This window comes from Somniosus microcephalus, chromosome 12 (genome assembly GCF_052327205.1).
Source record: "Somniosus microcephalus isolate GS21.2 chromosome 12, FLI_Smic_1.0, whole genome shotgun sequence".
NCBI lineage: Eukaryota > Metazoa > Chordata > Chondrichthyes > Squaliformes > Somniosidae > Somniosus > Somniosus microcephalus.
This window is the reverse complement of record NC_140998.1, coordinates 199,913,292-199,939,120: the sequence shown is the minus strand read 5'-3', so window position 1 is coordinate 199,939,120 and position 25,829 is coordinate 199,913,292. Positions and strand designations below refer to the sequence as shown.

The window sequence follows — 25,829 nt, the reverse complement described above, 5'->3', positions numbered from 1 at the left end:
GATATTGGGTTGCATCGCCCCCAAAGGTGATTGAGGCGCGAATTCAGGCGTTGCACGGGACTCCTAAGGCGCTAAACTTCCGGCGCAACCCAATATCGGCGCGGACGGGCGCAGCGCAGGTGCTCTCAATTACTGATAACCACGAGACTTCCAGGCGCCGGCCGGCTCTTAAAGGGGTGGGTCAGTCAGCTTCAGCATCCACACTCTGCGCCTTGCAGGCCTCAGAATCGGCGCAGGCCCTTCTCTGGTGCTAAAAACTTGGACCAGATGGAGAAGGTCAGGCAGAGAGCAGAGCGCTTGACCAATGAGGCTCTGGAGCAATTGGTGGCCGCAGTGGAGCGCCGTCGAGATGTTCTGTACCCAGACAATGGCAGGAGGCCGAATCATAAGGACTACCGACGAGCTTGGAGGGATGTATGCCAGAGGGTCAACTCCAGCAACATGGTGACCAGGAGCCCTGTCCAAGAGCCCTGTCCAATGCAGAAATAAATTCAATGACCTCACTCGGGTCGTCAGGGTGAGTGTTGTTTCTGCATACTTCTGCATCCCTTCATTTGCACCTGTCTTTATGGCTACAGGGTGGCCTGTGCCCCATTCGCCATCTGCCAGCAAGCACCCATGGCCCTTTCTGGGCACACACAACCCACATTTGACTCAGGGCATCATGTAAGGGCTCTTGCACCATGGGGGGCATGAGATGATCACTCAGGGCATTATGTAAGGGCTCTTGCACCATGGGGGGCATGAGATGATCACTCAGGGCATCATGTAAGGGCTCTTGCACCATGGGGGGCATGAGATGGTCACTCAGGGCATCATGTAACATAACTTCCCCTCCTTTCCCCTGCAGTCCAAGCTGGTGAAGATTCGCAAAGACCAGCTTCGAACCGGTGGAGGACCTCCACAAGTGGTCACTCTCACGGATCTCGAGGAGAGAGTCCACCAGATTCTTGGAGGACGTCTGAGTGGTCCTGTAACCACTGCAGCTGCCGACCCCATTGTCGACAGCGATGGTAAGGTTCTCACCTTTTACAACTGTCTCCTTCCACTTGGTCCCCCCGCCAGCATGCTTTCTCACTGTGGAGCCATGTCATAGCCTTGCCGCAATCTGGCATCCCTTGCTGCCAAGCTGTCCTTTTGCTAAAGCCACTCTTCCACCTCCCTGCTTTCAGATGCTGCATCACCAGCTCGGGATCCGGGCCCTGAAGCTGCCAGTGCCAGTGCCTCCGGAGGCGAGGATCAGGAGGAAGCCAGACCATCCGTTCCAGCCTCAGGGGAGCCTACACATCTGCAGACTGGGGATACTAGTTCCCTGGAGGGGAGGGGGGGGGTGCTCTGATGAGGAGCCAGTTGCCGGAACAAGCGGCCTGCAGCAACGCGAGGGGGGTAGGCAAGTTCGGGCACTGGCTCCCCGGAGGGCAAGGCAGGGAACGATGACTGCTGCACAGAGTGCAGAGGAGGTGCGTAGCCTTGCTGAAATGAGCACCCAGGCCCGGCTCAGGCACACTGAGCTTATGGCTGCAGTGGGGAGGATGCCTCAGTCGATCGACACACTGGCAAAGAGTGTGCTGGACTTTGGGGCAGCAATGGAGAGGACTGTCCAGGGCTTCGGGGCAGCAATGGAGAGGACTGTCCAGGGCTTCGAGGCCGCTATGGAAAGGACTGTTCAGAGCTTCGGACAATCCTTGGAAAGGTCTGTCCAGGGCTTGTCCGACGCAGTGGAACGGACTACTCCAGCCTTGTCCGAAGCAATGGAAAGAACTGTCCAGGGCTTCTCCAAAGCACTGGCACCTGCCACACAGGTCCTCACTGCTGCCACGCAGTCACTTGCCGGCCTCGTCCACACCCAAATTGAGGCAACGCGAACTCTCACTGCTGCCACCCTCTCTGCATCAGCCAGGATCACCCCAGGCCCTTCCAGTACCACAGGAGGCCATGAATCAGTGGAGCAGTCGATTGTGGTGAATGATCCGAACCGGTCCCCTCAGAGAGCCAGTGTGTCGTCCGACCATGGTGCAGGTGTCCTCTCTCGGCAGGTGACCATTGCTCATGCCACCGCTGGAACGTCTGCAGTGCAGCTGCCACCACCTGCAGGGCACACTGCTTCCAGCCATGCCCAGTTCAAGCAGCCAGCTTCCGCGCCCTCCAAGCCCAGAGGTCGTCCAGGCCGTCCCTCAGGGGCTTCTGCGCTTCCAGACAGTCAGCAGGCGTCCCCCAGCCTTGACCCCACCACTGGGGTTCAATTACGTAGGAGCAGCAGGGAGGGAAGGGGCCGACCGCGAAAGAGAAGTCGGTCTCCATCAAGGGGCCAGCAGTAGAGGGAGTTGCTGAGACGTATCTTTCTCCAAATTCAAGGACGCCCTCACCTGTTGTGATTGTTTGTGATGGTTTGTTAAGTTTTGCGGCTTTGCCAGAGAGTTATCTGTTATTTTGTTAGTTATGGTTTCTGTTGACATGACGTTGTTATGCTGGAAGGAAGCACTTTTTTGACAATAAAGAATTTTTATAATTTACAATGGTACTCGTAACTATTTACAATCATGGTGGCCTTCATAGGCTTTGTACAAGCCGAAGTGCGCGGTACGAATGACACCCATCATGCCGTCAGAGGGGCCTAGAACTGAGTCCTTATGAGCCTCTGACGGACGGCCCTTCCAGTTTCAGGAGCCCTCCCATCTTCCTCCTCCTCCTCCTCCTCCTGCTCGTCCGCATGCTCCTCCTCCTCCTCCTCATCCGCCTGCTCTTCCTCCTCCTCCTCCTCCTCCTCGTCCGCCTGCTCTGCTGGACCTTGAGGGTCGGCTGGCATTGGCTGGGTTTGTCGAATGGCCAAGTTGTGGAGCATGCAGCAGACGACGACGATGCGACCCACTTGCTCTGGCGAGTACTGCAGGGCTCCCCCTGAATGGTCTAGACAGCGGAAACGCTGTTTGAGCACACCAATAGTGTGCTCCACAATGTTCCTGGTCGCCTGATGGCTGCTGTTGTAAAGCTCTTCTGCCGGGGTAGCGGGCAAACGGAGTGGGGTCATGAGCCATGGCAGAGAGGATAGCCCTTGTCGTCAAGAAGCCAGCCTCGTGGGTGAGCCGGGCCCTCAAAAAGGTCAGAAACTGAGGTCTGCCGCAGGATGAACGCATCGTGGCTGCTCCCAGGGAATTGTGCATTGACTGCCATGATCAGCTGCCGGTGGTCACAGGCCAGCTGGACATTGAGGGAGTGGAACCCCTTGCGGTTGCGTAACTCCTCAGGATTCTGGAATGGCGCCCGCAAAGCCACGTGTGTGCAATCAATGGCCCCCTGCACTATGGGGAAGTCCGCAATAGCAGCGAAGCCCTGCGTGCGCTCCCCCTGCTTCTCCAGGGTCACAGGGAAGGTGATGAATTCACGCCTCCTTCTATAGAGGGCAGCTGTCACTTGCCGGATGCAACAATGCACTGCAAATTGTGAAATATTCGCGATGTCCCCAGTGGCTGACTGAAAGGATCCGCTGGCGTAAAAGTTGAGGGCAACAGTCACTTTGACGGCCACCGACAGAGAGGTCCTGCACCGTAGACGCGGCTGCAGATCTTCAGCAAGCAGGTGGCACAGCTCAGTCACAACCTCCTTACCGAATCTGAGCCTTCGCAGACACTGCTCCTCCGACATGGTAAGGTATGACACCTGCTGCCTGAAAACCCTCGCAGCGTATCGTCGGATTGGGCGACCTCCATTGCCCCTCCTCCTTCTGGCCAATCCCGGCCCTCTCTCCCGCCGTCTCTGTGCCCCTTCCAAATGTCCGGCCATGAGGACGTTCCCCTCCAAAGCAGCTCCCATTGCTATGCCAGACGGGCAAGACGCAGTAATGTCTAGCGCTCCAACTGCTCCGGACAGGGCTGCAGGTCCCAAGTCTCCGAAGGCTAACTCAGAAAATTACTGTGCAACAGAAGGTCAGCAACTCTCTCCAGCAACGATCAGAATGAACAGGCCAAGTGGCTGCAGCTTTTATACTAGAGCTGTCCCCTTTAAATAGCGCCCCCCGACTCCGAGAAGGGCCTGGGAACGTTCCATCCAACTGTCACTAATAGCGCCAGGCAGAAAGGTTGCGGGCGACACCGAATATCCGGTCAGGGGCGCCAAAAAGGCGTTGCACACTGAAATGACATCATGATCTGCCTGCGCACGCGGGCGCGCACAAAGAGTTAGCGCAGGCGCTAAAAGGATACTCAATATGGGAGGTGGCGCTATCTTCATTGCGCCCGCCCAAACATTGGGTAACGCCCCAATTCTCGGGCTCTTTAGGCGCTAATCGCTGGCGCTACCAACCGAATTTCTAGGCCATAGAGTCATAGATTTATACAGCACAGAAAGAGGCCCTTCGGCCCATCGTGTCCGCGCCGGCCATCAAGCCCTGTCTATTCTAATCCCATTTTCCAGCACTTGGTCCGTAGCCTTGTATGCTATGGCGTTTCAAGTGCTCATCTAAATGCTTCTTGAATGTTGTGAGGGTTCCTGCCTCTACCACCCTTTCAGGCAGTGAGTTCCAGATTCCAATCACCCTGTGGGTGAAAAAGTGTTTCCTCAAATCCCCTCTAAACCTCCTGCCCCTTACCTTGAAACTATGCCCCCTGGTTATTGACCCCTCCACTAAGGGGAAAAGTTCCTTTCTATCTACGCCCCTCATAATTTTGTACACCTCAATCAGGTCCCCCCTCAGCCTTCTCTGCTCTAAGGAAAACAACCCCAGCCTGTCCAGTCTCTCTTCATAGCTGAAGCGCTCCAGCCCAGGTAACATCCTGGTGAATCTCCTCTGCACCCTCTCCAATGAAATCACATCCTTCCTATAGTGTGGTGACCAGAACTGCACACAGTATTCCAGCTGTGGCCTAACTAGCGTTTTGTACAGCTCCATCATAACCTCCCTGCTCTTATATTCTATGCCTCGGCTAATGAAGGCAAGTATCCCATATGCCTTTTTAACCACCTTATCTACCTGTCCTGCTGCCTTCAGGGATCTATGTACATGCACACCAAGGTCTCTCTGATCCTCTGTCCTTCCTAGGGTCCGACCATTCATTGTGTATTCCCTTGCCTTGTTAGTCCTCCCAAAATGCATCACCTCACACTTTTCAGGGTTAAATTCCATTTGCCACTGTTCCGCCCATCTGACCAACCCGTCTATATCATCCTGTAGCCTGAGGCTTCCCTCCTCGCTATTTACCACGCCACCAATTTTCGTGTCATCTGCGAACTTACTGATTATCCCTCCTACATTCATATCTAAATCATTAATGTACACTACAAACAGCAAAGGACCCAGCACCGATCCCTGCGGGACACCACTGGACACAGGCTTCCAGTCACAAAAACAACCTTCGACCATCACCCTCTGCCTCCTGCCATTAAGCCAATTTTGGATCCAATGTGCCAAGTTGCCCTGGATCCCATGGGCTCTTACCTTCTTGACCAGTCTCCCATGCAGGACTTTGTCAAAAGCCTTACTGAAGTCCATGTAGACCACATCAACTGCACTACCCTCATCCACACACCTAGTCACCCCTCGAAAAATTCAATCAAATTGGTCAGACATGATCTCCCCCTGACAAAGCCATGCTGACTATCACTGATTAATCCTTGCCTCTCCAAGTGGAGACTAATTCTGTCCCTCAGAATTTTTTCCAATAATTTCCCTACCACTGATATTAGGCTCACTGGCCTGTAATTCCCTGGTTTATCCCTACTACCCTTCTTGAATAATGGTACTACATTAGCTGTCCTCCAGTCCTCTGGCACCTCCCCTGCGGCCAGAGAGGTCACAGAGACACGTCACAGAGACACGTCAGAGACACGTCACAGAGACACGTCACAGAGAGGGACATTACAGAGACACGTTACAGAGACACGTTACAGTGACACGTTACAGAGCGACACGTCACAGAGAGGGACGTCACAGAGACACGTCACAGAGACACGACACAGACATTACAGAGACACGTCACAGAGAGGGACGTTACAGAGAGGGACATTACAGAGACACGTCACAGAGAGGGACGTTAAAGAGAGGGACGTTACAGAGACATGTTACAGAGACATGTCACAGGCACCTCACAGAGACACCTCACAGAGAGGGACATTACAGAGACACGTTACAGAGACATGTTACAGAGACATGTTACAGAGACATGTTAGAGACACGTTAGAGACACGTTACAGAGACATGTTACAGAGACACGTTACAGAGACATGTTACAGAGACACGTTACAGAGACATGTTACAGAGACACGTTACAGAGACACATTACAGAGACATGTTAGAGACATGTTACAGAGACACGTTACAGAGAGGGACATTACAGACACGTTACAGAGACATGTTACAGAGACACGTTAGAGACACGTTACAGAGACATGTTAGAGACATGTTACAGAGACACGTTACAGAGACATGTTAGAGACACGTTACAGAGACACGTTACAGAGACATGTTAGAGACATGTTACAGAGACACGTTACAGAGACATGTTAGAGACACGTTACAGAGACACGTTACAGAGACATGTTAGAGACATGTTACAGAGACATGTTAGAGACATGTTACAGAGACACGTTACAGAGAGGGACATTACAGAGACACGTTACAGAGACACGTTACAGAGACATGTTAGAGACACGTTACAGAGACACGTTACAGAGAGGGATATTACAGAGACACGTTACAGAGACATGTTACAGAGACATGTTAGAGACACGTTACAGAGACACGTTACAGAGACATGTTATAGACATGTTACAGAGGCACGTTACAGAGACATGTTAGAGACACGTTACACAGACACGTTACAGAGACATGTTAGAGACATGTTACAGAGACACGTTACAGAGACATGTTAGAGACATGTTACAGAGACATGTTACAGAGAGGGACATTACAGAGACACGTTACAGAGACATGTTACAGAGACACGTTACAGGGACATGTTAGAGACACATTACAGAGACACATTACAGAGACATGTTACAGAGACACGTTACAGAGACACGTTAGAGACATGTTACAGAGACACGTTACAGAGAGGGACATTACAGAGACACGTTACAGAGACATGTTACAGAGACACGTTACAGAGACACGTTACAGAGACATGTTACAGAGACACGTTACAGAGACACGTTACAGAGACATGTTAGAGACACGTTACAGAGACACGTTACAGAGAGGGACATTACAGAGACATGTTACAGAGACATGTTACAGAGACACGTTACAGAGACATGTTACAGAGACACGTTACAGAGAGGGACATTACAGAGACACGTTACAGAGACATGTTACAGAGACACGTTACAGAGACATGTTACAGAGACACGTTACAGAGAGGGACATTACGGAGACACGTTACAGAGACATGTTACAGAGACACGTTACAGAGACATGTTAGAGACACGTTACAGAGACACATTACAGAGACATGTTAGAGACATGTTACAGAGACACATTACAGAGAGGGACATTACAGAGACACGTTACAGAGACACATTACAGAGACACGTTACAGAGACACGTTACAGAGACATGTTAGAGACACGTTACAGAGACACGTTACAGAGACACGTTACAGAGAGGGACATTACAGAGACACGTTACAGAGACACGTTACAGAAACATGTTAGAGACACGTTACAGAGACACGTTACAGACATGTTAGAGACATGTTACAGAGACACGTTACAGAGACATGTTACAGACACGTTACAGAGACATGTTACAGAGGCATGTTAGAGACATGTTACAGAGACATGTTAGAGACATGTTACAGAGACACGTTAGAGACATGTTACAGAGACACGTTACAGAGACACGTTAGAGACATGTTACAGAGACACGTTACAGAGACACGTTACAGAGACACGTTACAGAGACATGTTACAGAGACATGTTAGAGACACGTTACAGAGACACGTTACAGAGACATGTTAGAGACATGTTACAGAGACACGTTACAGAGACATGTTACAGAGACATGTTACAGAGACACGTTACAGAGACATGTTAGAGACACGTTACAGAGACACGTTACAGAGACACGTTACAGAGAGGGACATTACAGAGACACGTTACAGAGACATGTTACAGAGACACGACACAGAGACACGTTACAGGGACATGTTAGAGACACATTACAGAGACACGTTACAGAGACATGTTAGAGACATGTTACAGAGACACATTACAGAGACACATTAGAGACATGTTACAGAGACACGTTACAGAGAGGGACATTACAGAGACACGTTACAGAGACATGTTACAGAGACACGTTACAGAGACACGTTACAGAGACATGTTACAGAGACACGTTACAGAGACACGTTACAGAGACATGTTAGAGACACGTTACAGAGACACGTTACAGAGAGGGACATTACAGAGACATGTTACAGAGACATGTTACAGAGACACGTTACAGAGACATGTTACAGAGACACGTTACAGAGAGGGACATTACAGAGACACGTTACAGAGACATGTTACAGAGACACGTTACAGAGAGGGACATTACAGAGACACGTTACAGAGACATGTTACAGAGACACGTTACAGAGACATGTTAGAGACACGTTACAGAGACACGTTACAGAGACATGTTAGAGACATGTTAGAGACATGTTACAGAGACACATTACAGAGAGGGACATTACAGAGACACGTTACAGACACATTACAGAGACACATTACAGAGACACGTTACAGAGACACGTTACAGAGACATGTTAGAGACACGTTACAGAGACACGTTACAGAGACACGTTACAGAGAGGGACATTACAGAGACACGTTACAGAGACACGTTACAGAGACATGTTAGAGACACGTTACAGAGACACGTTACAGAGACATGTTAGAGACATGTTACAGAGACACGTTACAGAGACATGTTACAGAGACACGTTACAGAGACATGTTACAGAGGCATGTTAGAGACACGTTACAGAGACACGTTACAGAGACATGTTAGAGACATGTTACAGAGACACGTTACAGAGACACGTTAGAGACATGTTACAGAGACACGTTACAGAGAGGGACATTACAGAGACACGTTACAGAGACATGTTACAGAGACACGTTACAGAGACATGTTACAGAGACAAGTTACAGAGACATGTTAGAGACACGTTACAGAGACACGTTACAGAGACATGTTAGAGACATGTTACAGAGACACGTTACAGAGACATGTTACAGAGACACGACACAGAGACACGTCACAGAGAGGGACATTACAGAGACACGTTACAGAGACATGTTAGAGACACGTTACAGAGACACGTTACAGAGAGGGACATTACAGAGACACGTTACAGAGACATGTTACAGAGACACGACACAGACATTACAGAGACACGTCACAGAGAGGGACGTTACAGAGAGGGACGTTACAGAGACACGTCACAGAGAGGGACGTTACAGAGAGGGACATTACAGAGACACGTTACAGAGACATGTTAGACATTACAGAGACACGTCACAGAGAGGGACCTTACAGAGACACGTTACAGAGACATGTCACAGACATTACAGAGACACGTCACAGAGAGGGACCTTACAGAGACACGTTACAGAGACACATTACAGAGCGACACATTACAGAGACACGTGACAGAGACACGTGACAGAGCAACACGTTAGATGGACACATTACAGAGACATGTTACAGAGACACGTCACAGAGAGACTTAGAGACACGTCACAGAGACACGTCACAGAAACATGTTACAGAGAGACATGTCACAGAGACACGTCACAGCGACACGTCACAGAGACACGTTACAAAGCCAAAATTATGTGGAGTTGTGAGCGCCTGAGAGAGAAGCGGACATAAAGAAATGTCAAGTACCTACTGAATAAAAAGCAGCTATTTCTATAAAAATGGGAAAAATATTTGGCAAACACTATTGAATTCCATATTCTTTTTCCTTTTCACCATGGCCATCCAATCGCTCTGCATCTCCATCCTTCACCAGGACGGCCTGAGGGCCATCCTCTTCTTCCTTGAGTGGAGGCCCAACCAGCCCGCATCCACCACCAGCACCCTCCTCCGCCTGGCCGAACTTGTTCTCACATTGAACAACTTCTGCTTTGACTCCACTCGTTTCATCCAAATAAAAGGTGTTGCTATGAGAACGCATATGGGTCCTAGTTATGCCTGCCTACTTGTGGATAGGTCCCCTCCCTCGCACCCCACCCCAACCCCCGCTCAAGTTCCTGACCTTCTCCCACCCGCCCCGCGAGTTCAGGGGTGGGGGTGGGGGTTGGAAGAACGTGATCCATGTCTAACAGAGAAGGGGAGAACGTGATCTGTCTTCCCATCCTGACCTTCTCACCCCCCACACTCCGAGTTCCTGATCTGCTCTCCCCCCTTGGAGCTCCTCCACTCCCCCCTCTGCCGCACTTCGATCCTCTCTCCCCCCCCGATCCTCTCTCTCTCCTGTTTGATCCTCTCCGCTTCGATCCTCCCTCCCCCCTTCGATCCTCTCCCCCCCTTCGATCCCCTCTCCCCCTCTGAAGCCCTCTCCCCCTCCGATCCCCTCTCCCCTTCCGATCCTCTCCCCCCCTCAAATCCTCTCTCACCCTCCGATCCCCTCTCCCCACTTGGATCCTCTCTTCCCCCCTTCGATCCTCTCTCCCACCCCCTTGATCCCCTCTCCTCTCCCCCCCTTCGATCCTCTCTCCCCCCTTCGAGCCTCTCTTCCCCCCTCGATCCTCTCCCCCCCTTCGATCCTCTCCCCCCCCTTCGATCCTCTCCCCCCCCTTCGATCCTCTCTCCCCCTTTCGATCCTCTCTTCCCCCTTCGATCCTCTCTCTCCCCCTTCGATCCTCTCTCCCCCTTCGATCCTCTCTCTTCCCCCTTCGATCCTCTCTCTCCCCCTTCGATCCTCTCTCCCCCCTTCGATCCTCTCTCTCCCCCTTCGATCCTCTCTCTCCCCTTCGATCCTCTCTCCCCCTTCGATCCTCTCCCCCCCTTCGATCCTCTCCCCCCCTTCGATCCTCTCTCCCCCCCTTCGATCCTCTCTCTCCCCTCTTCGATCCTCTCTCTCCCCCTTCGATCCTCTCCCCCCTTCGATCCTCTCTCCCCTTCGATCCTCTATCCCCCCTTCGATCCTCTATCCCCCCTTCGATCCTCTCTCTCCCCCCTTCGATCCTCTCTCCCCCTTCGATCCTCTCTCCCCCCTTCGATCCTCTCTCTCCCCCTTCGATCCTCTCTCCCCCTTCGATCCTCTCTCCCCCTTCGATCCTCTCTCCCCCCTTCGATCCTCTCTCTCCCCCCTTCGATCCTCTCTCTCCCCCTTCGATCCTCTCTCTCCCCCCTTCGATCCTCTCTCTCCCCCTTCGATCCTCTCTCCCCCCCTTCGATCCTCTCTCCCCCTTCGATCCTCTCTCCCCCTTCGATCCTCTCTCTCCCCTTCGATCCTCTCCCCCCCCCTTCGATCCTCTCTCCCCCCTTCGAGCCTCTCTTCCCCCCTCGATCCTCTCCCCCCCCTTCGATCCTCTCCCCCCACTTCGATCCTCTCCCCCCCCTTCGATCCTCTCCCCCCCCTTCGATCCTCTCTTCCCCCTTCGATCCTCTCTCTCCCCCTTCGATCCTCTCTCCCCCTTCGATCCTCTCTCCCCTTCGATCCTCTCTCTCCCCCTTCGATCCTCTCCCCCCTTCGATCCTCTCTCTCCCCCTTCGATCCTCTCTCTCCCCCTTCGATCCTCTCTCCCCCTTCGATCCTCTCCCCCCCCTTCGATCCTCTCTCCCCCCCTTCGATCCTCTCTCTCCCCCCTTCGATCCTCTCTCTCCCCCTTCGATCCTCTCCCCCCTTCGATCCTCTCTCCCCCCTTCGATCCTCTCTCTCCCCCCTTCGATCCTCTCTCCCCCTTCGATCCTCTCTCCCCCCTTCGATCCTCTCTCTCCCCCTTCGATCCTCTCTCCCCCTTCGATCCTCTCTCCCCCCTTCGATCCTCTCTCTCCCCCCTTCGATCCTCTCTCTCCCCCTTCGATCCTCTCTCCCCCCCTTCGATCCTCTCTCCCCCCCTTCGATCCTCTCTCCCCCTTCGATCCTCTCTCCCCCTTCGATCCTCTCTCCCCCCTTCGATCCTCTCTCCCCCCTTCGATCCTCTCTCCCCCCCTTCGATCCTCTCTCCCCCCTTCGATCCTCTCTCCCCCTTCGATCCTCTCTCCCCCCTTCGATCCTCTCTCCCCCCTTCGATCCTCTCTCTCCCCCTTCGATCCTCTCTCCCCCCTTCGATCCTCTCTCCCCCTTCGATCCTCTCTCCCCCCTTCGATCCTCTCTCCCCCTTCGATCCTCTCCCCCCCTTCGATCCTCTCTCCCCCCTTCGATCCTCTCTCTCCCCCTTCGATCCTCTCTCTCCCCTTCGATCCTCTCTCCCCCCCTTCGATCCTCTCTCCCCCCTTCGATCCTCTCTCCCCCCTTCGATCCTCTCTCCCCCCTTCGATCCTCTCTCTCCCCCTTCGATCCTCTCTCCCCCTTCGATCCTCTCTCTCCCTTTGATCCTCTCTCCCCTTTCGATCCTCTCTCTCCCCTTCAATCCTCTCCCCCCTTCGATCCTCTCTCTCCCTTCGATCCTCTCTCCCCCTTCGATCCTCTCTCTCCCTTTGATCCTCTCTCCCCTTTCGATCCTCTCTCTCCCCTTCGATCCTCTCCCCCCCCTTCGATCCTCTCTCCCCCCCTTCGATCCTGTCTCCCCCCCTTCGATCCTCTCTCTCCCCCTTCGATCCTCTCTCCCCCTTCGATCCTCTCTCCCCCCTTCGATCCTGTCTCCACCCCTTCGATCCTCTCTCTCCCCCTTCGATCCTCTCTCCCTTCGATCCTCTCTCTCCCCCTTCGATCCTCTCTCCCCCTTCGATCCTCTCTCTCCCTTTGATCCTCTCTCCCCTTTCGATCCTCTCTACCCCCCTTCGATCCTCTCTCCCCCTTCGATCCTCTCTCTCCCCTCGATCCTCTCTCTCCCCCTCGATCCTCTCTCCCACCCTTCGATCCCCTCTCCCGCCCTTCGATCTCTCTCTCCCCCTCTGATCCTCTCTCCCCCTCTGATCCTCTCTCTCCCCCTCTGATCCTCTCTCCCCCTCTGATCCTCTCTCCTCCCCTCTGATCCTCTCTCCCCCTCTGATCCTCTCTCCCTCCCGTCAATCCCCTCCCCCTCTTCAATCCCCTCTCCCCCCCCTTCACTCCCCTCTCCCTCCCTTTTCGATCCCCTCCCCCTCCCCCCTTCGCTCCCCTCCACCCCTCTCGATCCACTCACCCCTCGCACCCCCCCCTCCCCCACCAGCCAACGGATACCCTTCTCCGCACGGAACCGAGGAAAGCGCGACTGTGCAGGCTGCAGCCGCTACACCGTTGGGCACTCCGCAGGCGCGACCAGATCATGTGCGCAGAGAGAGCCAAAAATGCGGTGCAAATAATGCCACCGAAAGGAATGTGTGCTCATCTGATCATCGCCTAAGGCTATCACTGTCCATTAACACCAGAAAATAGCACTATTCATGTGCGGAAGGCCAGACCAAAATTTCTCCTCTCCAACATTCAATTAATTTTCAGGACAGGTTACTCTGAAGCTTCACCACTGCCACTCATCCCTACCTGCAGAAGATGCACATGTTTGGCCTGTACAGAATTAGCAGTAAAGTGGAGGAAAAGTGAGTTGCTATTTGTTTAGTGGATTATAGAAAGTCCCAGATGACCATTTAATGCTCTTGTATTATATTCCTGTGTTTAACTCACTTACCTATGTTATCCAAGTTTATAGATGGAGGATCACAGGCATGGATTCAGAATTTACTCTCCTGTATTGTGTGATCGCAGCCAACTACTGCTCCCCCCCCCACCCCCAAGCTCCGAACACCCGCCTTCGCCCCTCTCGATTGCCGGGGTCCAACCCCTAGGGTCCCCGGCTACTGCCTCCTGCCGCTGCTTTTCCTGCCCGGGTGTGCCTGTCGATCTAACCGGCGGCTGGGCGGCAAACGGAAGAAGAAAATGATAATGAGCCCCTTGGCAGGACCTCCGCATCCCCCGGGGATGTCCGGGTTCCTCGGCCGTTTCTGGTCTCCCCCGGATCCTCTCCGTAAATGTCGGGGCCACAGTCAATAATAAATCCAATCGGGAAATCGGGAGAAACTTCTTTACCCAGAGAGTGGTGAGAATGTGGAACTCGCTACCACAAGGAGTGGTTGAGACAAATAGTATAGATGCATTAAAGGAGAAGCTAGATAAGCACATGAGGGAGAAAGGAATAGAAGGGGTGGGAGGAGGCTCGTGTGGAGCATAAACACCGGCATGAACCAGTTGGGTCAAATGGCCTGTTTCTGTGCTGTACATTCGATGTTATTCTATGTACCAGGATGGTAGAAGGTGAACTAGACTGACCCTGGTCTTTTTCCGTCCAGCAATCCCTACGGTCCAATGTTCCCACCCTCAATGCCACCACTTTGAATGACTGCTTCGGGCAGACTCAAACATCCCCACATGCCGTACTGCACTTCGCTGCACCATCTGCCTCAGTCACCTGCTCCTGACTCACTCGGAACACTTCCTGCGTCCAACTCCTGACTGATCAGTACCCACCACACAAGAGGTGGACGGGACGGCGCGGCACGAATGTGGGAGGCGCATTACTGATGGATGAGAGTGTACAGGGCATGGGTACTTAGACACGGAGAATGGAAGGACATTGGGGCAGGGGATGGGTGAGTGAGAGAGACAATGACACAGATAGCTGGGATCACTGGGAGAGCGGAGGGGAGGTGTATGAGGGGGAGACTGAGCAGTGAGCTGTGATGCTCCAGCCCTGACAATAATGAGGTAGTTCTCTGCTCACAGACAACGGTACAGTACCTGTCAGTTCCAGCTGGGAATCCAATCCGGGATTCTCACATTCTGTCCCTTTGTTCATTCTTATTTCTGTAAAAAAATAATAGAATCAAATAAAATACTTAGAACCGATAACAATAAACCAGAGATACAGAGAGACAGAGAGAGAAAGACAGATAGATGACCTGTCAAAATTAAGATTAGTCCTGGGAGAAGGAGACAGACCATACCTTGGTGCCAAATATGTAACAACATGTCACAACCTGAGGACTGTTTAAAATTAATACTGAATGTACCCAACGATGTACAACGACTGTTTAAATTAATATTATTTAAAGTAATATTGTATGTACCCAATGAAGGTCAAAATTGTTTGACACCTACAGAATGTTGGAAAACTGTACTTTGTGTTATGTAAGCTTTGGCAATATGGTTACCTGTAAACTTTCATGCCAATAAAGCATTTGAATTGAAAATTGAGAGAGAGAGCGAGAGACAGAGAGAGAGGGAGAGACAGAGAGAGAAAGACAGATAGAGACAGAGACAGAGAGAGGGAGAAGAGGGAGAGACAGAGAGAGGGAGAGAGAGAGAGATAAAGAGACACAGAGAGAGAGGGAGAGACAGAGAGAGAGACAGAGAGAGAGAGAGAGAGAGACAGAGAGAGAGAGAGAGAGAGAGAGACAGAGAGAGAGAGAGAGAGAGACAGAGAGAGAGGGAGAGACAGAGAGAGAGAGAGAGAGATAGAGAGACACAGAGAGAGAGGGAGAGACAGAGAGAGAGACAGAGAGACAGAGAGAGAGACAGAGAGAGAGAGACAGAAAGACAGAGAGAGAGGGAGAGACAGAGAGAGAGAGAGAGAGAGAGAGAGAGAGAGAGAGACACAGAGAGAGAGGGAGAGACAGAGAGAGAGACAGAGAGAGACAGAGAGAGAGAGAGATTATTTCTGTGTACCAAGAACAAGGGGATCCAAGCACAAATCCAGGCCCATTAAAGCTCCCTGTGTAACCTAACGCCCTGCGCCTCCTGTACCTGTCCCTCTCCAGTGAGTCAGGCGCTGGACAGATCCAGGCCTCACTAATTAGATGTCTATTTCTCACTCATTTTCTTTTAAACTTTCACCTACGTAATTTAACAAAGCTATTTTTAATGAAGTAGTTGTTTGTTTGTAAACCTGCGTCACTGCTGTGAAATGTCACCGCTCTCAGTCTCTCCCTCGTGTTAACCCCATTCAATCACACAGGCTTGCTCCAGAAGACAGCAACAACATTATTTCAAAACTTTATAAAAGGGACGTTGGTTCCTCCAATAGCTCAGCACATTCAAGGCAGTGAGCAGCTGAGCTGCACAGAGCAGGAAAGGCCCAGGATCCATCCCCGGCCTGTGCTCATGGTCCCTGCTAACTCCCGCTCCTGATCACTATTCAATTCAATTCAATTCAAATCACTTTATTGGCATGACAAGTTACATCTTATGTTGCCAAAGCATCGAAAAACATTCATGTTTGTACACAAAAATACAGATCTATCCATACAGTGTATAAACAGATATATCCCTGAGTGTATAAATATACATTCATATAATTTATATATACTCCTTTCTTATATTTAGTGGTTGTCCCTCTGTTTATGGCAAGCTGTAACATAGTGTGCCGCTAGTGTTACACAATATCCAGTGACCCCTGCATGTGTGGCGATCGGGTGAGGATTGGGCTCCTCTGTGCTGCCCCCCCATGGGTCAACACCCTGTCAACACTCACTGTCTGCGCTCACAGTTGAAGAATGGCTACTGAGGTGAGGTAGTCGAGGCGAGGGGCAGTGCCCCTGGAACATGCCCCGCAGCGGGAGACACCGCTGTTCTGGGGAGGGGCAAGAGAGAACGAGATGGAAAGGGAGAGTGACGAGTTTATTGAGAGCAGATATTAGAAGTGAAGAGAATGCCACAAGACTCAAGTACAGCAGCGCGAGTGGTTTATATGGAGGTGACCTGGGCTCACCAGTGTTGGAGATCTTTGATGAGTGGAGGATGCTCGGGGTTTGGCGCGGTTTGATTTCTGCCCCCCGCCGCCACCCCCGCCTCTTCTCAGCCATCAAATTCAAGGTGGCCGCCATCGATTGTGTTCCACATCAGCTGATAAGTAGCAGGCGGGGCACAAGCTGAGGGAAGGAGGGAGAGAACGATCCCAGGCCCGAGGGAGGGAAGGAGCGAACGATCCCAGGCCTGAGGGAGGGAGGGAGAGAACGATCCCAGGCCCGAGGGAGGGAGAGAACGATCCCAGGCCCGAGGGAGGGAGGGAGAGAACGATCCCAGGCCCGAGGGAGGGAGGGAGCGAACGATCCCAGGCCCGAGGGAGGGAGCGAACGATCCCAGGCCCAAGGGAGGGAGGGAGAGAACGATCCCAGGCCCAAGGGAGGGAGGGAGAGAACAATCCCAGGACTGAGGGAAGGAGAGAGAGAGAACGATCCCAGGCCCGAGGGAGGGAGAGAATGATCCCAGGCCCGAAGAAGGGAGAGAGAGAGAAAACGATCCCAGGCCTGAGGGAGGGAGAGAACGATCCCAGGCCCGAGGGAGGGAGAGAGAGAGAAAACGATCCCAGGCCCGAGGGAGAGACAAAACAATCCCAGGCCTGAGGGAGGGAGGGAACGATCCCAGGCCCGAGGGAGGGAGCGAACGATCCCAGGCCCAAGGGAGGGAGGGAGAGAACGATCCCAGGCCCGAGGGAGGGAGAGAGAGAGAAAATGATCCCAGGCCCGAGGGAGAGACAAAACAATCCCAGGCCTGAGGGAGGGAGAGAGAGAGAGAAAATGATCCCAGGCCTGAGGGAGGGAGAGAACGATCCCAGGCCCGAGGGAGGGAGAGAGAGAGAAAATGATCCCAGGCCCGAGGGAGAGACAAAACAATCCCAGGCCTGAGGGAGGGAGAGAGAAAACGATCCCAGGCCTAAGGGAGGGAGAGAACGATCCCAGGCCCGAGGGAGGGAGAGAGAGAGAAAACGATCCCAGGCCCGAGGGAGAGACAAAACAATCTCAGGCCTGAGGGAGGGAGAGAACGATCCCAGGCCCGAGGGAGGGAGAGAGAGAGAAAATGATCCCAGGCCCGAGGGAGAGACAAAACAATCCCAGGCCTGAGGGAGGGAGAGAACGATCCCAGGCCTGAGGGAGGGAGAGAACGATCCCAGGCCCGAGGGAGGGAGAGAGAGAGAAAATGATCCCAGGCCCGAGGGAGAGACAAAACAATCCCAGGCCTGAGGGAGGGAGAGAACGATCCCAGGCCTGAGGGAGGGAGATAACGATCCCAGGCCCGAGGGAGGGAGAGAGAGAAAAAACGATCCCAGGCCTGAGGGAGGGAGAGAACGATCCCAGGCCCAAGGGAGGGAGAGAGAGAAAACGATCCCAGGCCTGAGGGAGGGAGAGAGAGAAAACGATCCCAGGCCTGAGGGAGGGAGAGAACGATCCCAGGCCCGAGGAAGAGACAGGGCTGTTACCGTGATAGTTTACAGTACCGCCCAGGATGTGTAGGACACGGTTCCGACTGAATATCCGAACGTTCGATCGACAGTGGAAACTCACAGCCTGTCAGCCAGGTCGAGTGTTAAAGTCAGGCAAATCATTTGAATCTTCTCTGGACATTTGCATATCAACAGGCTGAGTCATAAAGGAGCAGTTACAGGCCTTAACCCCGCTCTCAGACTCTGAAGAACTCGATCCAATGCAGTGTGAAAAGTGACGGAGTGGGCGTGTGGAGATCATAGTTATTGACAACTCCATAGATACGGACTATTTAGAATTTCAGAGTCCGTTAGGTACAGCAACAAGGCGTGATTATCAAACAAAATTTGACAGCAAACCACATAAGGAGGTAATTATTAGGAAAGGTGGCTGTTGTGTATGTACCTTTAAGAAAGAACTGCTTTTATACTGTAGTACCGGCAGTGACCACACCTGTATATAAAGCCGTAGCAGGCTTCTGTACTTTCAGTTCCAGCATACCCTCTGTTCAGTAAACACCTGTTATTATCGTTCTCCTGCAGTCCGTGTGTTATTGAGACGCGGACACTACAGTGGCCAAAAACTTGGTCAAAGAGGTAGGTTTGAAGGGGGATAAAGAGGTTTTTTTTATTCATTCACAGGATATGGACATCACTGGCAAGGCTGGCATTTATTGCCCATCCCGAATTGCCCTTGAGAAGTTCTTGAACCGCTGCAGTCCGTGTGGTGTGTCGTAAGCAGGGCAGCACGGTGGCATAGTGGTTAGCACTGTTGCCTCACAGCGCCAGGGACCCGGGTTCAAATCCGTCCTCGGGGGACTGTCTGTGTGGAGTTTGCACATTCTCCCCGTGTTTGCGTGGGTTTCCTCCGGGTGCTCTGGTTTCCTCCCACAGTCCAAAGATGTGCGGGTTAGGTTGATTGGCCATGATAAAAAAAAAAATTGGCCCTTAGTGTTAGGGGGGATTAAATACGTGGGGTTACGGGGTTACGGGGATAGGGCTTGGGTGGGATGGTTGTCGGTGTAGGAACCGGGTGCTAGGGTTTGGATGATCAGCCATGATCTCGTTGAATGGCGGAGCAGGCTCGAAGGGCCGAATGGCCTACTCCTGCTCCTATGTTTCTATGTTGCAACTGAGTGTCTTGCTAGGTCATTTAAGGGCAGTTGAGAGTCAACCATATTGCTGTGGGTGAGTCACATATCGGCCAGACCAGGTAAGGACGGCAGATTTCCTTCCCTAAAGGACATTAGTGAACCAGATGGGTTTTTACGACAATCCAGTGGTTACATGGTCACCGTTACTGATACTAGCTTTTTTTTATTATTCCAGATTTATTTCATTAACTGTATTTAAATTCCCCAGCTGCCATGGTGGCCTCTGGATTACTAGTCCGGTAACATAACCTCTATGCTACTGCGCCCTAGGTAGAGAGTGTAATGAAATCTGTTTGTCTTGCCTGTATTCGTTTTGCACTCATGTATATTACCCTCCCCCACACGGTGTATAGTTTCACTTCCTCTTTCCTGACTAACCTGGAAGGTTCCAGGTCTTGGCTCTTGGCTCCGCCCCTGACTTCTCTTACTTAAAGATCCCAGGATCTGTATGACTCATTCCTGTGAGCCAGTCGGTGTGTTGAGATGTTAGCTCTGATCTTAGTGATTAAAAGCCAACTTGTTAAAGTCTATAACTTCTAGTTTTGTGGTTATTGAAGGCACATCAGAGAGGCGGAGAGGTTTAGGGAGGGAAATCCAGAGCTTAAGGCCAAGACAGCAATGGTGGTGTGAAGAAAATCGGGGATGTGCAAGAGGCCAGAATTGGAGGAGCGCAGAGATCTCGGAGGGGTGTAGGGCTGGAGGAGGTTACAGAGATAGGGAGGCCATGGAGGGATTTGAAAATAAGGATGAGAATTTTAAAACTGAGGCGTTGCCGGACCGGGAGAATGAAGGTCAGCGAACACAGGGGTGATGGGTGAATGGGACTTGGTGCGAGTTAGGATGCGGGCAGCCGAGTTTTGGATGATTTGAGGTTGACGGAGAATGGAAGATGAGAGGTCAGCTAGGAGTGCGTTGGAATAGTCAAGTTTGGATGTAACAAAGGCATGGATGAGGGTTTCAGCAGCAGATAAGCTGAGGCAAGGGAGGAGACGGGCGATGCCACAGAGGTGGAAGTAGGCAGTCTTAGTGATGGAGAGGATATGTGGTCGGAAGCTCAGCTCAAGGTCAAATAGGACACCAAGGTTGCTAACAGTCTGGTTCAGCCTCAGACTGTTAGCTGAGGGAGGGGGGTGGAGTTGGTGGCTAGGGAACAGCGCTTGTGACAGGGACTGAAGACATCGATGGCCCAGAAATTCGGGTCTCCACGGTGAGTACGCACGGGGTACACACCCGTAAGCCCAATGGAAGTGCCAGTTTCGTGCATGCACTGCGCATGTGCAGGAAACCGGCACTTCCGTTCCCCTGAAAGAAGGGGTTCAGAGGTCGAACACGAGCGCCGGAGAGGCAGCGCGTGCGCATCGAACTTACGTTTATTTTGCAGGTTTTCCCGGGAAGGTAAGTCTCCAGAAGTTACACTTTTAAAAAGCAGTCGCAAGGCCTGCTTTTTACAAGGTAAGTGGTGAATTAATTAAAATTAAAACATTTTTTCCACAGCTTTATTATTTTTAAATACTTTAAAGAAAGGTAAGTTTATTTTTAGCCCCGTTAGAAAATAATATTATTTTTTTCAAAAATTTAAATTATTGTTTAAAAGTTATTTCATGTCATTTATAGTTTATTTTAAAAATGTGATTTAAAAAAAAATGTATTTGAAGATTTAGTGATGTTTTGGGGCCATAGTATTTATAGGTTTGACAGCCCTGCCTGTCAAACTTATGAATGAAGCATTCCCTGCTACCATTGGCTCTCCATGGCCCACGTGATCCCAGGGGACGCATCGAACTAACTGCGCCCCTGGGATACGCGAGCACTGCGCGCCGGCAGTTGGAGGAGGCCCAGGATCGGAATCCCACGCGGGCCCACAGCTCAACGGCCGGCGCGCTAGGTAAGTGCAGGTCAGGGGCTTGCACCCGCGGGAAGCCCCCGACCCGAATTTCTGGGCTAATAGCTTCAGTCTTCCCAATATTTAGTGGGAGGAAATTGCTGCTCATCCAATATTGGATATCGGGCAAGCAGCATGACAAATCAGAGACAGTGGAAGGATCGAGAGAGGAGGCGGTGAGATGGAGCTGGGTGTCAGTAGCACACATGTGGAAACTGAAGCTGTGTTTTCGGATGATGTCGCCGAGCGGCAGTACGTAGATGAGAAATAGGACGGGGCCAAGGATAGATCCTTGGGGGACTCCAGAGGTAATGGTGTGGGAGCGGGAAGAGAAACCATTGCAGGTGATTCTCTGGCTACGACTGGATAGGTCAGGTTGGAACCAAGCCAGAGCAGTCCCACCCAACTGGATGACGATGAAGTGGCATTGGAAGAGGACAGTGTGGTCAACCGTATCAAAGGTTGCAGACAGGTCGAGAAGGATGAGAAGGAATAGTTTATCATGGTCACAGTCACATCGGATGTCATTTGTGACTTTGATAAGGGTTGTTTCAGTACTGTGGCAGGGGCGGAAACCTGATCGGAAGGATTCAAACATGGAATGGCGGGAAAGATGAGCATGAATTTGGGAGGCAAGAAAACATTCAAGGACTTTGAAGAGGAAAGGGAGATTGGAGATGGGGTGGTAGTTTGCAAGGACAGAGGGGTCAAGGGTGGGTTTGTTGAGGAGCGGGGTTATGACAGCAGATTTGAAGGGAAGGGGGACAATACCTGAGGAGAGAGAACCATTAACTATATCAGCTAACATGGGGGCCAGGAAGGGATGTTGGGCGGTCAGCAGTTCGGTGGGAATAGGGTCGAGGGAGCAGGAGGTGGGTCTCATTGACGAGATGAGCTCGGAGAGGGCATGAGGAGAGAATGGAGAGAAACTAGAGAAAGATGCGAGTTCAGGGCTAGGGCAGTGGGAACCTAGGGGGAAGTTTGGCCCAGTGGACTAGGGGAAGGGATGGAATCGGCACAGAAAGCAATCTTAGTGACAGAGAAGTTCATGAGCTCCTCACACTTGCTGTTGGAGGTGAGGGTGGCGGGGCATGAGGAGAGGGGTTTAAGGAGATGATTGTGGTGAAAAAAGGAGGTTGGGGGTTATCTTTGCATTGCAGGATGATTCTGGAGTAGTGAGCAGAGTTGGCAGAGGAGAACAGGACCCAATGGTGCTTAAAGGAGGCGCAGCAAGGATTTGTTATGGGCAAATCGTGTTTGACTAACTTGATTGAGTTTTTTTTGATGGGGTAACAGAAAGGGTAGATGAGGGCAGTGCAGTTGATGAGGGCAGTGCAGTTGATGTTATGTATATGGACTTTCAAAATGCGTTTGATAAAGTACTACCTATTAGGCTTGAAAGCAAATTTGAGGCCCATGGGATAAAAGGGGCACTAGCAGCATTGATTTAAAATTGGCGAAGGGATAGATAGCAGAGAGTTGTGGTGACTGGCTGTTTTTCGGACTGGAGGGAGGTATACCATGGCGCTCCCCAAGGTTCAGTACTAGGACCACTGCTGTTTTTGATATATATTAAGTCTTGGACCTGGGGGTACAGGGCACAATTTTGAAATTTGCAGATGAAACAAAACTTGGAAGTGCAGTAAACAGTGAGGAAGATAGTGATAGACTTCAAGAGGACACAGACAGGCTGGTGGAACAGGTGGACACATGGCAGATGAAATTCAACACAGAAAAGTGTGAGGTGATACATTTTGGTCAGGAAAAAGAGAGACAATACAGGCTAAATGGGACAACTTTAAAGGGGGTTCAGAAAGAGAGAGACCTGGGGGTGTTTGTACACAAATCATTGAAGGTGGCAGGGCAGGTTAGCAAAGCAGTTAATAAAACATATGAGGGGAAAAATTCGGTTGGTTAGCGCCTCCGGGGGGCGCTAGGAACTTAGCGCCCGAACGCGGCAATCTTAGCGCCGCTCGCGAAATTGTCCAATCATTTTGCGGCAGCGGCGCTAAAGACTACCGCCATGATCTCCTGCGCCCGCAGATCATTACATCAGTCAAGTATGCAACGCCCCGGTAGCGCCCCGGACCGGATACTGAGTTGCGCCCCCTGCCTTAGCGCCTGCCGCTAGCAACGACAAATAGAGAGGAACGTTTTCAAGTCGGGAAGGGGCTGAGGTTCCTAAGCGCCGAGCTCTTTCCCCGGGCCTATCCATTAGTGCTTCCAACACAATTGCTTTTGAGGTCTCGCCAGGCCGAAATTCAAGGCTGCAATGAGCGGGGCGTGGCTGGCCAGCAAGATGGCCCCTCCCCTTTAAGAACTGGACGGCGCCAGTGTGTCTGGCTTCCATGGTAACGGATATCGCCTGAGCTTCGGTAGCGCTCTGAGGTAGCGCCTCGCTCCCCGACATTAGCGCCTTAAGAGAGCTGTGCAGCGCCTGATTTAGCACTCAAATCACCTCCAGGGGGCGATAGAGGTGAATTTTGCAGTCGGAGGCAATAATTAGCACCGGGCGCTAAACTTTGCGCCCGGCCGATATTAGCGCTCAAAATGGGCGATGCCAAACTTTTCCCCCATGGGATCCTGGGTTTTATAAATAGAGGCATAGAGTACAAAAGTCAGGAAGTTATGCGAAACCTGTATAAACCACTAGTTCGGCCTCAGCTGGAGTGTTGTGTCCAATTCTGGGCACCACACTTCGGGAAGGACGTGAAGGCTTTGGCGAGGGTGCAGAATAGATTTACGAGAATGGTTCCAGGGGTCAGGGATTACTTTTACATGGATAGACTGGAGAAGCTGGGGTTGTTTCCCTTGCAGCAGCGAAGGCTAAGAGGAAATTTGATAGAGCTGTTTAAAATCATGAAGGGTTTAGATAGCGTAAATAAAGAGAAAATGTTTCCAATGGCTGGAGGGTCAAAATCCAGAGGGCACAGATTTAAATTGATTGACAAAAGAGCCGGAGGCGGCCTGAAGAAAAACTTTTTTATGCAGCGAGTGATTAGGATCTGGAACGCACTGCCTGATAGGGTGGTGGATACAGATTCAATAGTAGCCTTCAAAAGGGCATTGGATAAATACTTGAAGGAGAAAAAAATTGCAGGGATATGGGGAAAGAGTGGGGGAGTGGGACTAACAGGATTGCTCTTCCAAAAGAGCCGGCACAGACTCGATGGGCTGAATGGCCTCCTTCTGTGCTGTACTATTTTATGATTCTCTGCGGTCCAGCCAGATCTGGCAATGAATGGCGCAACCAGTTGTGTGCAATGCACTCAAATCTGTGCCCCATGGACTTGTGGGGGTGGGGGGAGGGGGAGATGGGGGCCGTATCAGAGAGAACGACCAGGGTGGGACAGGGTAAAGGGTTTACCGAAGGCGAGTGGAGGTGAGGGAATGGTGGAGTAGACTGGTAGCTGCAGAAGTTTTGTGGCGAATACCTAATACCTGGGATGGCAGGAATGATGTATGAAGAGAGATTGAGTCGATTAGGCTTATATTCGCTAGAGTTTAGAAGAATGAGAGGGGATCGCATTGAAACTTGTAAAATTCTAACAGGACCAGACAGACTAGATGCAGGAAGGATGTTCCCGATGGCGGGGGAGTCCAGAACTAGGGGTCACAGTCTAAGGATAAGGGGTGAGCCATTTAGGACAGAGATGAGGAGGAATTTCTTCACCCAGAGATTGGTGAACCTGTGGAATTCTCTACCACACAGGGCAGTTGAGGCCAATTCATTAAATATATTCAAGAAGGAGTTAGATATATAAGAGTTGGATATATTTCTTAAGGCTAAAGGGATCAAGGGATATGGGGAGAAAGCATGGACAGGGTACTGAATTTGGATGATCAGCCATGATCTCATTAAATGGCGGAACAGGCTCGAGGGGCCGAATGGCCTACTCCTGCTCCTATCTTCTATGTTTCTATGAATGGAAGACCAAAGGCTAGACAGCTGGGAGTTTGAAAGTGCCGTTGTAAGTGACTTGGGGAGAGTTTTTTCCAGCAGTGGACAAAGGATGCAAGGAAATGGTTGGAGGTTGCCGTGTCTGTGTCAGAGACGATGGGAATAGAGAGGTCACGCGAGATGGCATAGGGCAGGAGGGCAGTGAACTCCGAGGCGAGAGGGCGAGTTGAGATGGAGATTGAAATCACAGTGGATGAGTCGTCGCTCAGTGCTGAGGCTGAGGGAGGATATCTCAGTGAGAAATTCGAGGTTTGTTGGGGGGGTGGGGGCTGGTGGTGGAAAGTGTAGCCGGGCGGGGAGGCTTCAGTCAAGGGCAAGGTGTAACCACTTATAAGCCCAGTTTCTGTCCGAGCCCGGATGTCAATGTAGTCTTTCACAATAAGGTTGTGGATGGTACGTGTTAGGTCCGTGTGTTAATGGAGACACGGAATGCAGGAGTTGATTTAACAAGTGTTTACTGAACAAAGTCTGGAGGTGAACTAAACTACACAAGACGCTACA

At 51.6% G+C, this 25,829-nt stretch overlaps 1 protein-coding gene across 1 annotated transcript in view; it reads right to left on the bottom strand.

The window, feature by feature from the left end:
- LOC147109882 (POU domain, class 2, transcription factor 2-like) overlaps positions 1 to 25,829 on the bottom strand; it is a 127,448-nt gene that overhangs the window by 77,824 nt on the left and 23,795 nt on the right. Inside the window, exon 2 of the mRNA XM_086002417.1 lies at positions 14,872 to 14,937. Within this exon, the coding sequence (XP_085858543.1) occupies positions 14,872 to 14,929 (58 nt within the window). The 5' untranslated portion in view covers positions 14,930 to 14,937. The remainder of the gene's footprint in view (positions 1 to 14,871; positions 14,938 to 25,829) is intronic.